Genomic DNA, 14,507 nt, shown 5'->3' on the forward strand with positions numbered 1-14,507 from the left:
ACTCACCAGCCCGTCTCCTGTGGTTCAGACTCGTATTTGCAGGCACCTGCCCACCAAACCCTTCCCAGTTCAGTGTCCCTGGGAGGGGTGGGCACGGAGAGGCCATGACCTCAGGCTGGCCAGTGAGGGGTCATGGGCCAGTGTGGCAGGTGGGTCTGTACCCCAACCCTGAGGAGAAGGTCCACTGCAGGAGAGGACAGGACAGACACACAGAGCAGGTCTCTATGGGCTGAGAGAAGGGGTGACTGGGGTGGCTGGAGCCCCCTCCCCTCCTGGGTGAGCCCCCTGCCCACTGTAGCATCTCTTACTCGGTGCATCGCAGTCCACGCAGAAGCTGTTCCCACGTGCGGTGCGGACGGCCTGCATGGCCTGTGCGTCGCCCTGGCTGCCCAGCCGAGCCTGCAAAGAACCCCACGAGACCCCCTTCACTGCAGGCCAGCCACCCTACCATGCGTCCTGCACCCCTCCTAGTGTGCCACACCACACTCCATGAGGCTGGCCAGCATGGGGGCTCTGACAACAGGGTCTGGAGTGGCTAGGTGTGCACCAGAGAAGCAGGGAACAGTGGGTCAGAGTGGGGAGAAAGGGCAGAGATGTCCAGAGAGGGAATGAACCATGTAGGATCCAGCCACACAGGATGCAGAGTACTCCATGGGGCCAGAGCCAGGTGGGCCAGAGGGGACAAGAAACCTGGGGGCAACTGCGTAGTCCCAGGGACGGGACTGAACTCTCCCTGGGAGCAGAGGGACAAACAGGCAAGTGTGGGACATGGAAGAATGTGACAAAGCAGATGCCAGAGAAGATAGAACAGAAGTTGGCCAAGGCCTCTTACCTTGTTTTTGCTGCTCTCACAGCCCTGCAGGCTGGCCAGGATCTGGCTCTCAATGGCCTGCACCCAGAGCTCCCGCTCCTCTGATGTTGAGGCTTCAAAGAGCCACGTCTGGCCCGTCAGCGACACGATAATGAACTCAAATGGCTCATCTGGTTCTGGAAGAGAAAGGTGTGCCATGACACAGGGCTGGGAAGGATGGGATCTGCCATGGGACAGATCCCTGCAGGCCACTGCCATCCCCAAATGGCCAAGCTGAGGCAGCAGCAGAGCCCAGGAGGCTGGGACAGGCAAGTGCCTGCAGAGAAGAATCAGAGCTCTGTGCCAAACCTCCCTCCCTCTGCCCCACACAGCTCCACTGGCTTGTGCCCTGTGTCCCACCCTCAGAGAAAGCTGCCAACCTCTGGAGCAGTGAAATCGGCTCCTCCACTGAGCTGGTGCCTGCAGACAGCCCCAGCACCAGGGCTCAGTGCCCACCCACGAGTGGCTTTGGAGCATGGGCCCTGCACACGGAGTGAGGTGGTGCAAGAAGGGCTGTGCAGTGGGTTCAGAGGCAGCTCTTCACCACGGCTTCAAAGGTGGTCTGCCCTGCTAACACCTGCCAGCCTGGCTCTGCCTCACACAGCCCCCCACGGGCACAGTTCACGGGGTGTCGTGTCTCAGCCTCACACCCAGCACCAGCATTTACCTTTTATTGCCAACTTCAGTAGTTAGTGCAGTAAATGACTTAACTAAGCGGGGCCTGAATGGAATGACTAATAAACGTTATGTCACAGCACACGCTTCAGCTCATAGCAAAATGATTTGTAATTACCTAATTAGCGTTATGCAAATAACACCCTCATCTCCATAATGTGCCTTCCCAGCTCTCTATTAAAAGCAGGGAGTCAACTGCTCAGCTCCAGAGACAGCACGGAGGCCGAGGGGCCTCCGGTCCACATCAAGGCAGAGCTGTGCTGGCCTCAAGCCTGGCAGGGTCTGTGCACACTGGGCATGACGTGGGGAGGTGAGCAGGGGAGTCTGGAGGGGTTTGAGGGAGGTCTGCTCCTCTCCCTGACTTCTCTGCAGCACAGAAGTCCCTCACTGCAGAGGGAAGTGGCAGAAAGGCAGGGACTGAGGAGCTGCTGCAGCCCCAGTGAATGGCTGCAGAGACCCCTGGCTAGGTCCCACCAAGGCCATGGCCACCCTCGGCTACTGCAGGGCTGCCTGCGCCCATCTGAGCCAGGCTGTGTCCACGAATGTCCCCAGAACACAGTGCAGCCTTGGGAAGTCTCCTTAGGAAAGCCAGGTCCCTTGGGCACGGTGGCAGAGCACAGCCCTTCGTCCCAGGCTGGCGGTCAGCACCTGCACTGACAAGTCCCAGGCTTGGAGAACACCAGTGCTCGTGAACTGCTGTGGGAACACAAGGCCGGCTCTCCACACCATCAGAGCCTGGGGAGGATGGAATGACTCCAGCATGAGGCCTTGTCCTGGCTTGCCCTTCCCAGATAGGAAGGCAAGGCTCTTTTACTCATTTCAGCCTAAATCAGCCTGGGACTCCTCTGGGGAAAGGTGCCTGCAACTGCCTCTCTCCTGCTGGAATGAGAGCCTCTGAGCCCTCAGGAGGATGACAGACTGCGGGGAGCAGGCAGTTAGCCACGCTGCTGGGCTCTCCCCTCTCTGTGATGCACGGGTGTAACTGGGACATCCCACTCGTCCAGCACTTTGCCCTTTCCTCCACCTCTCAGCTGCAGGAGGGACCCCACAGTTACCAAGTCCCAGCTCAAGAACAAGATTCTTGGAAAATACACAGCTGCTAACTTGTGAATACTGGGAGAAGAAATAACCAGCCAACAGCCAGGCTAACAGGCATTGCCTCCTTGGCTTGCTGGCACCAGCCTCTGTGCGTGCTGCCAGACCCAGGCATGGGCAGGGAGCCTCCAGACTGCAGGGGAGCCAGGACCATCCCCCCACAGCCACAGGACTGGTGGCTGCCTGGGGCCAAGTGCTGCCAGCCAGGAAGGAGTGAGCAGCAGCGCCCTGGGGCACAGGCTGCCCAGGTGCTGGACGGAGCGTCTGCAGACAGTGCTCCTGGAGGACCCTGACACACCAGAACAGGCCCTGTTCTGCTCAAACCTCATCCTTCCATGGTCTGAGCCACCTGTGGCTGCTGCCACTGTGTTGCAGAGCCCAAGCCAGCTGCCTGGACTTGGGAAACACTGGATGCACTTAAAGTCCTTCCTGCTGCTGAGCCCCTTCTGCACAGCAGGAAGCAGGACATCATGGTCAGCAGGACACAGCGAGGAATTCCTGCTGTGGGCTCACGTGGCTGCATCCTCCTTGTTCCTGTCTCCTGTTTGCTGAGCACCTCCCCACCAAACAGACAGACAGGAATCCCAGCCCCAGCCTTCCTGCACATGTATGCTTCCCAGGGAAGCAAATGCCTGCTCTGCCTGCCCAGGGCTCTGGCGTGGGGCTCACTGTTGCTCCTTGAGGCACCATGCTGGGGCTGGGGGGCTCCATGTGGCTCCCAGCACTCTGCTCAGGACATTCATATTAGGGCAAGAGGCTCCCTCCTTCTGGGAGAGAAATTTCTGGGGCTCCAACCTGACTCGGATGGACTTTCCCACTATCACAGCTGAGGGACATTCCACAGCTCTGGGGCTGCCCAGTCCCAGCTGTGGGAGCAGTCCTAGTCCAACCAAAGCCCTGGCGCCAGCTCTGCAAGACACAGGACCTCCGTTCCCTTCCTTCTTTGTGCCTCCTGGATTCCAGCTTCAGGCCGAACAAAGGGCCTGTTGCTCTCGGAGCCCGGGAAGAGCTAACAAAGGACCACAGCTTTTCTGCTGCACTAAGGCAAACTCCCCACCTCATAGTGCAGGATGGCACTATGGGGCTGGATCCCTTTGGAGGCCTCAGCATAGCAGGACTACAACAGGAAAGTGTGACACTGTGGGATCACACCCCTGGATTCACACGTGAGGATCAGCAGAGTTGGGAAGGGAATCAAGGACTTGCAGCAGCATTGAATACTGTTGAGACCCACCTTCTGGGACAGCCTGGGACCAGTTCCTGAGCTCCCCAGGGCACCCATACAAGTTGGATCAGACTCAAGTCGTTGTTTTAGGGAAAGTAGTGGGCATTCGCAGCTTCTTCTGAGGAGAGGTACAGGTTCCCAATGTAGCAGGGCCATTTCTGGCCGGACGAAAGGGTAGCACCAAGCAGATGACATAAGCAGAACAGTTTAGACTGACTGCCTCTGCTGAAGCAGAGCTGGCAGAGCTCCCTCCCCTGCCGCACACTTGGGCACAGGCTCCTTCTCAGAGAAGTCCCAGGGCTTGTCAGCTCCAACTTGACAGGGCTCAGACCTCAGAGAAAGCCACTCTTACAGGAGCAGGGAGCCCTTCCCAGCTGCCTCCAAGTGAGCAGCTACCTGGGGGCCAGACGGCAGAGCCCGGCCCCCCAGCTGCCCCCAGCACACTGGTGGGAGCCCATTACACCAGCTCCATTAGAATTAGTGGGCAGTGGAAATCAGTGCGCTGCCTCTCTCTCTCTCTTGATGATTTTTTGATGATGTTTTAAAGACTGAGCTCCGTGAAGAGTTGCTGAGCAGAGTTTGGTGTGAGCCGGCTCTGCTAATGGGTGTTAACCCCATGACCCCCCTTCCAACACCGCCCAGGAACAAGGGCTCTGAACAGGAGCAGGATTAGGGAGGGCAGGGCCAGGAGAGCAGGGCCACATGCCACCCAGACCCCACCAGCAGCCAAGACGACTCAGGCAGGGACTGCAGTGAGATGAGCAGCCCCAGGGCAGTCACCCTCCCTCTGCCAACACTGCAGCCTTGGGGGGAAGCATCCTCTGGACAGCAGAGCAGCACCACGGGGCTGCCAAGAATGAGGGAATGGACATCCTGTCTGCCCAGCTGGGAGCCAGACCAAAGGGACAGCAGGAGGGAAGGGAAGTGCCCACCAAGATGCAAGGGAGCTTGCATCTGCTGCTCAAAGCAGTCCTGGCAGTGAGGTGCCCAGTGCAACCGTGTGTCCCAGTGACACCTGTGGGATGCCAGAGAGGAAAGGGAAGGGGAGCAGCAGTGACACGGAGTGTTGCTCTCACAGCTCGTGCCAAGTCCCCTCTCTATGCTCTGAGTCGGGGGGAAGCACAGCTCTGAGCAGATGGGGTTGGGGGCTAAAAATGCCTCAGCTTCAATACAGGGCTGGGGCAGAGCTTGGTCCTGCTCTGCAAAGGGCTCTGGCTACACCCTGCATTGGTGCCCAGCCCAGAGACCCTCCTGTGGGGACCATGACGCGGAGCCACAGCAGCAGTACTTCCCACCTCCTTTTCCACGGACACCCTGCTTCTCCATGGAGTGCAGCAGGTCACCCCAGGCAGCATGTTCCCCCCGGGAGCTGCAGTGGGGCAGGCTGGCCCCATCCCTCACCCCTACCTGAGGTGCCCCCACACAGGTTGGGACAGCACTCTCAGAGCACAAGCAGCAATACAGGGGGGCTGCTCCCCTTCTCCCAGAAGCTGGGATACAAAGCAGCTCTGTGAGGACAGAGGATGGAACAATGTCCCTCTGGTCCCCACCCAGTGCGGCAGGACCGTGCTCCGAGCACTTGGACACGGCACAGCAATTCCCTCTCTACACAGGGCACTGGACAGAGCTCCCCCACGCCAGCCCAAAGGCCCAGGGCAGCACTTTCTTCCCCCGTGGGAAGGGGGAGTTCAGCACAGGGAATGGCAGGAGCATCTCCATGCCAGCACACCAGGCTCAAAGAGCCCTCCATGCCAGACAGCTCCCCAGCCGGCTCCTTCCTGAGCAGATGGGTGCAGGATAGTGTAGGACACCTTCCCTGCATCCCAGCAGGTCCAGCAGAGAGGAGCAGGATTCCACTCAACATTAGCAAAACAGGAAGCAGAGCTGGCACTGAGCCCCACTCTTGAAGTCTCCTCTGTCACCTCTGCTCTTCACCATTTCCCAGCCACATCCAGCCTCTCCCTGCATGCTGTCTTCCCACTCCCAGCCCTTCTCCCACTTTTTGCTGGCATAGTAGAAGTGCCTCCAGAGGCCCTGGAGAGTGGGTAGTCACATAGGGAGGAGGTGGGGGACGCCTCCAGCATGTGGGGCACATGGCAGGAACCAGGGGCAGGTCCTGTCAGACCTGGCCCACATCTCCGCTCTCCAGCTGCGAAGCCTGTGAGGAGGGTCCTGGAGCAGGGCAGCCAGCAGCCCCTGGCCTCGGGATGCTTGTTTGCAAGCTGTGACTGTACCACATCATTATGAGGTGTTTGGGATATCAACAAATTAGCAGGCGTCTGGGAAGAGAAGGATGCAGCACCATTCGTAAATGTCAGCTCGCTACCTCCTCATTTTGCAGATCATTAAACCCAATATTCCCAACCTGTATTAGTGCGACGGGGACAGGCCCCTCCGCGGGGACAGCCGCCAGGAGAGCGCAGCAGAAACAGCGCTATGGAGACCCCCCAGCGTCTGCTGTCCCAACGCCCCCAGATCCCGGAGTGCCCCAGGCTGAGCTGGCACATCCCCACCAGGGACTGCATGGGGGACGGGGGCGGCAGCAGCGGGGGCTCAAGCGTGGATGGGCACACTGAGCTGTACAACAGAGGGCATACAGTGGGGTCCCAACATGTGTTGCCCATGTGGGGAAGGACACTGTGCCAGAAGGAGCAGGTGCTCCCAAGGGACACCACAGGTACACAGGGGTGTGCAGGGGGGTCATGTAAGGGTCAAAGAGTGTCATTTCTGTGTACCTGGTGGGGAGGATGCAATGTGGGGTGCAGCATGTGCACAGCGGGGGCGGGCCTGGGAGGTGGCAGACGGGCCAGCAGGCATCAGGGCAGGGGTCACAGGAGGGAGGGCATGGATGGTGTGAGCTTCATGGTGTGAGCAGTGGCCTGTGGCAGGGTCAGGGGTGTGCACATGAGGGTCTCTCAGAGGGGTAACATGGAGCTGTATAAGGTCCCTCAGGAACCACAGACTGAGGGGGTGGGAGCTGCTGGAGACGGGGAACTGGCTGAACCACAGAGATGCCCAGCACAGGCTGCCTCCCTCCCGCCAGGATGGAGCAGGGAGCTCCAGGGTCTGTAATGAGCTGGAGTGACTTGTTAGCACTGAATTAAGAGGCTTGGTGGAAGGACGCGTGCGGGTGACACAAGCTGTGTGGGGCAGGCGGGAGCTGAGCGATAGCAGCTGGAATCCCCAGCAATCTGGTGAGCACGGCTCAGCCTCACACTCCTGGCTTGCCACGATCGGCCTCGACAGCCCCTGACAGTTGGCATTAATCACGCACATCGCCCCAACACAACTCTTTACTGGCCATCAATTTCCTGTGGGTTTTAAAACTAAAAAACAAAGACAAAACCGCGTCGTTTGGCCGCCACTGAGAAGCACATTAAGGGGCTGTCAGCTTCTCGCCATGCACCCTGCATCACTCTTTAAGCACATGAGAAGTTCATTATCCCTGGAGCTCTGGCAGCCATGGGGAGACTGGAGCAGGGAGCGTCGCAAAGGTGCTGTTGCCCTCAGTTGTGTCTGGTGGCTCTTTGGCCCGCCTGGCAGCCTGGACAGGGGCCGAGGGTCCAGGCAAAGGGGAGTGCGGCTGCAGGGGGGCTGTGGGCTGCTCCGTGGCAGGATAGGGCACTTCTGGCCACAGAGCTTTGCTGGGTTCTCATGAGAGCAGACTTTCCTGATGGTCCTTGCAGGCTGACACTGCAACTCCACCATGGGAATGAGCATCTTCGTCCCCTGACACCCTGATACACGTTTGCCAGCCTGTGGGTGCTCCCTGACAGCCTGTGCAGCACTCCCCAGTTTGGTGACATCTCCGGCAGCCCAATCCCACGCCTGCCATAGTTTGCGGATGCTCCCTGGCAGCCTGACACTGAGCTCTCTTTAACATGAGCCCATGTAAAAAAGCAACAGCTCGTTTGATTTATGATACTTCAGAACAACTAAGATTCAATTGCTCTGCACGTCCCTGGCTCTGATTACCTCCTAAATGAGATAAACTGATGGCAATTTATCCCCAGACCTCACCAACTTTCCCAGGATGCTAACCTGAACTGCTCGTGCCTAGCTCACGGGCATGGGGCGGGTGCAGGCAGGTGCAGGCAGCCTGGGCACAGCCCAAACCTGCTCCCTCACATACCCCCCGGGCTGCTCCTGCCCACAGGGATGCTGTGACAGAGGCTGAGCCTGGCAACCTGCCTGGCCCCATGCAGCTCCTGGTGGGCAAGAAGTTTTGGTGGGGGGGTCCCTCCACAGTGCTCCCCACACCGGCACAGCTACACTAACACGAGCTAGTGGGAAGCACGGCTCCTTACTGGGCTGTCCCCATGCTCCTGCCAGGACAGTGAACAGAGGGATGAGCACCGTGAGGGGACAGCAGCTCGGCCACAAGGGATGGCAGCTCTGCCACAGGACCTGGCAGCCCCACTCCTGGCACAGGGATTTCACACTTTCACCGTGTTGACTGTGCGAAAGCAAAAAACTCAAATCACCCTGCTCTGAAAACAACTGCTGTAACAGTTCAAAAGCAGCTAAAAAAGATTCAAGGGGGAGTCAATCATACTTATGGACACCAGTCCGTGACACAAATTGGCCATGCCCATGGTGAGGGGCAATGCTCAGCCCAGGATTCACAGTTGGACCATTCAGACACTGGGATGGGACCTCAAGCAGAGGCTCAGCACCTCCTTGTACTTGTTGCCAGTCTCCGCTTCTCATGCAGGGCAGTGACCCATCATGGGTGGCCACCTGAACACCAGTCCCAGAGTCACTTGCTCCTCTGTCTCTGCCTCTGCCCTGGCCTGCTGGTCCTGGTGATGAGCTGTCACAGTGTCCAGAGCTGCATCAGTTCTTGGAGCAGTCCCAGAGCTAGGAGCAGGAGAGAGACCAACCAAGTCACTCACAAAGGTACCACAGGCAGGAGCCGTGCAGCAGGCCCATGGCAGGCGGGGGATCATCTGCATGAAAAGGAGTGTGTGACCCAGCTCCGTAATTCACGCTGAGCACAGGGATGCACACGGTCCTCTCCTGATCAGGATGTCCCCCTCATGCCAAAATGGGGCATACAGCTCATTGCTGCTGGAACTGGCTGCAACAGGTCCAAGCTGAGAAGCTCTAAGTGCAGCAACAGTGGCCTCTGCCATGGACTCGGAGCACGGTTCTGCTGGCAGAAACGCTGTCCACAGCAACAGGTCCTGTTGATGCAGGGCAGGCTGGGAGCATGACAGAACTGACCCAGCCTCTGGAACTCAAATTTTGCAATTGGATCAATTTTCTAATATACTAGATTACTTAAAAAAATAAATGCAAGGTCAGTTTGTCAATACCTGACCAAAAGCCAGAAACCCACCATGCAGCAGCCCATGGCACCACTGCGCCCCAGCACAGGTCTGGGAGCAGCTGGTTCTATCACCTCTGCCTGACCACAGCGCTGAGCTGGCAGGTGTTGCACCCATTCACCCACTGCAGAAGGACACAGGGGCTTGGAAAGTCTGGGTTCACACTGGAGACACGGGGGATGGGCTGCCCGTGTGACTGCGGGTCACGGATGCCCCCTCTGCTGTGCCATGCTCTCCTCATCCCTCCCATGGTGCTCACACTGCTCCTTCCCACTGCAACACTGGAGCAGCTCAGCCACCTGCTGCCATGCACTTGGGGCACCAGCAGCACTGCAGATCACAGAGCAGGGATTCCTCCTGCTCCTGCTACTAGTGCCAGAGGCTCTGGCAGGAGAATCCACGGCGCACAAAGTCTGTGCAGTGACAGATGAAGTTTGGTAACTGACACTTCGCTGGCAAATGAAGTTCTGTGTTGATAAATGCCAAGGAATTCACACTGTAGGAAAAGTTACATTGCCCCAGCACCTGATAGGGCTTTAAATGAACCATATCAACCTGAGACAAGACACAGGTACCACTTCAGGTAAGACAGACCTCTGCCCAGCTGACTAGCATGGCCAAGGACCAGTGCAGGAATCAACAAAAATACTCTGATGCCCTCATGCTTGCCACATGGCTCCACCCCCATCACTCCATCTTCCAGGGATGCTGCCAAACCAGGAAGGACAAAAAGAGTGAGCATGTGTCTGAAAAAACCTCCCTGCGAAATCATGGAAATACTGGGATTGCTCAAAGACTCCTGTCCTGGGCATACAAGGAGGAGGTCCTCCAGTCTGTGCGTCTGGGAGCAGAGGGCTGGGAATTCTGCCAAGCACACATGTGTTGTTGAAAAGGAACTAATCAAATTTTAAGACTTCAAGCAGTGGTTAGTCCATATTACTGCTTCATAAAAGTGTTTCCACATTTCAATTACCTTTTCCACTACGAAATTGCATTACATTCTGTGTAACATGAGGTCCCAGCATCTGCACCTCTCACACTCCGTCAGCTGCACTGAGCAGCCACAGGACCAGACTTCCTCTGCAAGCACTGACACATCAGTCCTGTGCTTTTCAGTGTTCATCATGGTCAGCTGAGAGCCCTCATGTCCATCCACATAATAAACCCAATCATCACACCAAGGTCAGCTTTGGGACCTCCTTTACAACTCTTTCTTAACATTTTATTTACAGGACTTCAGCACATGCTTTCTCAGTTTTACATGTGGGGATGCAAAATCATTCCCTCCTTCACTATCCCACTATTCACACAAAGAATGAGCCTCTCCTTTTCCCAAGCACTGGGCTGAGAACTGCAAACCAATCTGGAAAGGGCAACAATGGCTGAGGAGATAACATACACGCAGAGCTAAGAAAAAAGTGCAACTACAGGCAACACCTCTTGCTATCCAGGAGACACCAGTGGGTATGACAGCCTCAAACAATGCTCAAGGTTCCTCAATCAACCACCATAGAGGGGAAGCCTGCCTGAGACTCGTGCATTTCAGATGCAGACAACTACAACAGCTAAAAAGGAACAACAGAGCTGCCCAACTCTGCACACCTTCAATGCAATCATTCCAAGAACAAGAACTTGAGAAGAGCTGTTCTGCTATAGGACACCGGGGCAGCTGGACTGCAGGCAGACATGTGATTTGGAGCAAGGTGCCACGACAGCTGCAGCACTTTCAGGTACAGACTAATATTTTCTGGTTTGTTTTGCAGCAACTGTTAGCTTCAAACACTTGTACTGAATCCTCCTCCCCTCTGAATTACATCTTTACTTTGGTTCACTACAGAAGCTTATTGAGTGCTGTGGGACAGGATGACCAAGAATAAAGTCAAATCTCACTTTTTCCAGCAGCTAAGCACAGATGCGGGCTTTGGAGAATGTGGCTGCCAGGCTCATCTCTACCTGATTTGGTAGAGATTTGGTGTCTTTTCCCAGCAGAACGTTCCCCTATGCCTTGCAGCCTCCACGTCAAGCTTTTGGTCCCTCTCCAGCAACCACAGACACCAGAATTTCTCAACACAAAAACCATCAGTACTCTGAGCACTGGGAAAGCAACGCACACGCGTTCAGCTGGTCCCCTGAAGCAGACAAGCTTTTCCAAAATACCCTCAGCCTGAGGCAGATGCCCAGCACAGGTCTTTTAAATTATGAAAGCTTGGCCAATTTACAAGTCAACAGAAATAGGTCCTTGTGGTGGAAAGTGTCTGAGAGCACACCTTAACCATACGGTGTGCTCTCAGGTCTGCTACTGCAGTTAGTAATTTTAACTACCAGTGACTGTCTGCAGGCGCAGGCATGACAGTGGTTCTGCACGGCATGTGGGACATGGAGGAAAAGGCAGATCAGAGAGGCTGGTTGCTCCTTCCTGCCTCAGCACAAGCTGCTTGGACAATGAGTGCTCCGAGCCCCAGGTCACCATTGAGCCCTGCATAAGAAGCACTCCAAGCCCCAGGCACCCACCGAGCACCACAGGACCCCTGGGTGCCTGGCACTCTGAGCCAGCAGAGCTGCTCCCCAGGCAGACCCTTCCTACCTTCTGTTGCCGTGCTGGGGCCATCAAGCCGAGTTGTCCCTGTGCTCTTTTTCCTGCGATGCTTTTTCCTGTTGGCATGTGGTGACGGAGGCGGCTCCAGCTTCGGGCTGGCAGCACTGGAAATGTTTGGGCTGGAGCTGAGTGAGTCGGCTGTACCATTAGCTGGGGACAAAGATAAGGCAAGTCATGTACAGTGGGACAGTGACAGTCTCCTCTTTCCAGAGACACCGAAGTGTTCTGGAGCCAGCCCCAGCACTTGCCTGGCTCGACCCACACTACCCCATGAGACAGGGCAGGACCTGCTCAGCTCCATGGCACAGGGCCGCTGCAACACCCGCTCCAGCTCAGGGCTGGCAGCTCCTTGGGCACTCAGGCTGGACCTGCTCCACACTGGGATCCATGCAGAACGATCACACAGGGACATCCATGCAGCCGGGACACGCACAGCAGCACCTCTGGAGCAGCTGGATGTCCCACTCCCAAACGCATGTTCCTGGGGAAGCAGTTCCCTCACAGGGCAGTGTCCTCACAGGGCTACACAAGCATTTTGGGAAGGGACAGGCCCAGAGGGTGATCTTGGCCTCACTGGGGCAGATCCAGGCCCCAGGATCTGCAGAACCTCTGCAGAAGCACTGCCCTCCCAGCACCGCTCTGCCAGACGAGGTGACTGGGGTTGCCACACTCAGGAACCTGAGCATGATGGGCTCAATAGGCTTCCGATACGGAGCTGAAGAAGCTGCATCCCCAGCAGCAACGCACCAAATTTATCCTCAATCATACTGTTCCTTACAATTAATAGCAGAATTAGAAACAATCAGGGAGCTGCCTAATTACTGTCAATTAGAGTGCGCTAATCAAGCTCCGATCACACACACACACGCTGCCGCTGCACTCACCATTAAATGTCAAATTTCATTAGAGACCAGCAACAAAATCAAAAGCCTGACATTCAATTTCAGCAGCACACACAGCGCAGGCTTCCAATCAGCATAAAAATGCAGACTCCGGGGAAGGCAACGAGGCGCAGGAGCCCTCGCTGCACTGTTAACCCTCTCCTAAATCCACTCCTGCCTCTCCAGTGTCCACCCACCCCCAGGGCATAGATGGCAGCTCCATGCCCAGGACCTCTGCCCTGGGCAGCTTGCTGTCCTCTCTGCTACAGTCCAGTGTCTCCCATCAAGTCCTCACTTCCCATTTCCATGTTCTGTGGCAACTGGAATTAAGAAAGGAATCACAGCATTGCACAAGGGCAGCAGCTCCAGCAGTGGGACAGCAGGGACCTGCCAAGCCTTTCTCCCACCCCAGCCCGTCCTCTGCTCCCCTGGTTCATCCTGGTTTGGTTGGACTGGCTCCCTGGGGCTTGGTCTGTCTCGACAAACACCAACAGTGGGGTGGAGAGGGACACAGAGGGCCACAGGCCAGGAGATGCCCCAGGCAGGGATCGAGGTGCAGCCGGTGTGCCCCTCACACAGCTGAGAGAGGTTGCAGCATTGGAAATCTCCCAACTCTGGTTTCTCCTGCACTGACACACACTAGTAGGGTGTTTCTGCTGCTATTTATCCATGGGGAAATAGCTCACTCTTGACAATTAAGAGAGATAAATCTAATAAAATCAGACTCGGGTTTTATAAATATAAATTACTGATCCTGCTACAGGACCGTGCTTAGAGCAGGTGTGAAGCACCTTCAGCTCCCAGCTGTATGTCACAGGGGACCTGAACTTTCATGTCAGTGGCTACGTGTGGTGCCTCCATCCTCCCTCTGCTGCCCACCTGCTCACCAAGATGCTCCCTGGGCCAAATCCCACGCCTCTGGCACCCTGCCCCACTCCAGGCTCAGCAAGAGGGGTCACACACTGCTGCACTCCACTCCTGTGGCCTGCCATGAGCCCAGCAACTCCCGAGGGGTTATCATCCACACCCCTGCTCTTACTGCCCAGCCGCCCACACCAGAGCTGGGGACTTCCAGTGCCCCCGTGGGATGGAGACAGGATAGCAATGGGGTGGGGGCAGCACATGGAACACACTCCCTCTGCTAGGTCAGGCACTGCTTACTCTCTCTCCTTCCCCAGTAGGACAACTGAACCCCTCTGACCCATCCAAGGACTTCTAGAGCTCTGTCTCACCAAGGGAACCCTTCACAGGCACATCTGGGACCTCCTGGGCCCCTCTCCAAACCAGCCAGCCTTACAGGGGACCCTGGGACCCCACAGGTGGGCTGCAGAGCTCCTGCACAAGGGATAGATACAGAGTGTGCTGGAGCACATTTATATGACTGTACGGCCCCATCCCATTGCTCTTCCATGTACTCTCCAGGGCACAGCCAGAGCAGACAGCCTGTCCCTGGGAGCTGGGATGGCAGCCTACAGCCTTGGCACGTGGCCAAAATCAGCTCTGAGCAGAGGAATATTCCTCACCTGCCCTGCCATGCAGAACTGGAAACAGCAGAGAGCCTGGTTCGGGCGTGGTGCAGGACAGCCTCGCTCAGCTCAGCCCCTTGATGGAGGGGTGGTTGTGCTGCTCAGCCCAGCACGCCCTGCCATGTGGAAAGCGCTGCCCACCCACCAAATGCCACCTCCCTCATGACACTGAGCATGCACTCCTGTCAGCTGTGGCTGTGGGGGACACAGACAGGGATGCAGCCCTGAGAACTGCCTGGGACCCCCAGGCTGGTGGCCCATGGTGTGCTGCAGGCCCTCCAGAACAGCTGGCCCAGTGACAAGTCGTGGAGCACTAACACAGGGCTTGG

The 14,507-nt window shown here is 56.8% G+C and overlaps 1 protein-coding gene across 3 annotated transcripts in view; it reads right to left on the minus strand.

The window, feature by feature from the left end:
- The window catches only part of AGAP3 (ArfGAP with GTPase domain, ankyrin repeat and PH domain 3), a 110,565-nt gene that overhangs the window by 3,177 nt on the left and 92,881 nt on the right, over positions 1-14,507 (minus strand). For all 3 annotated transcript variants that reach the window (XM_032126466.1, XM_032126386.1, XM_032126312.1), the window contains exons 13-15: positions 11,760-11,921; positions 833-987; positions 309-399 (exon numbers count right to left, since the gene is read on the minus strand). In XM_032126466.1, coding sequence (XP_031982357.1) covers positions 309-399; positions 833-987; positions 11,760-11,921 — 408 coding nt within the window. The remainder of the gene's footprint in view (positions 1-308; positions 400-832; positions 988-11,759; positions 11,922-14,507) is intronic.

Source organism: Corvus moneduloides, chromosome 1 (assembly GCF_009650955.1).
Source record: "Corvus moneduloides isolate bCorMon1 chromosome 1, bCorMon1.pri, whole genome shotgun sequence".
NCBI classification, from domain to species: Eukaryota; Metazoa; Chordata; class Aves; order Passeriformes; family Corvidae; genus Corvus; species Corvus moneduloides.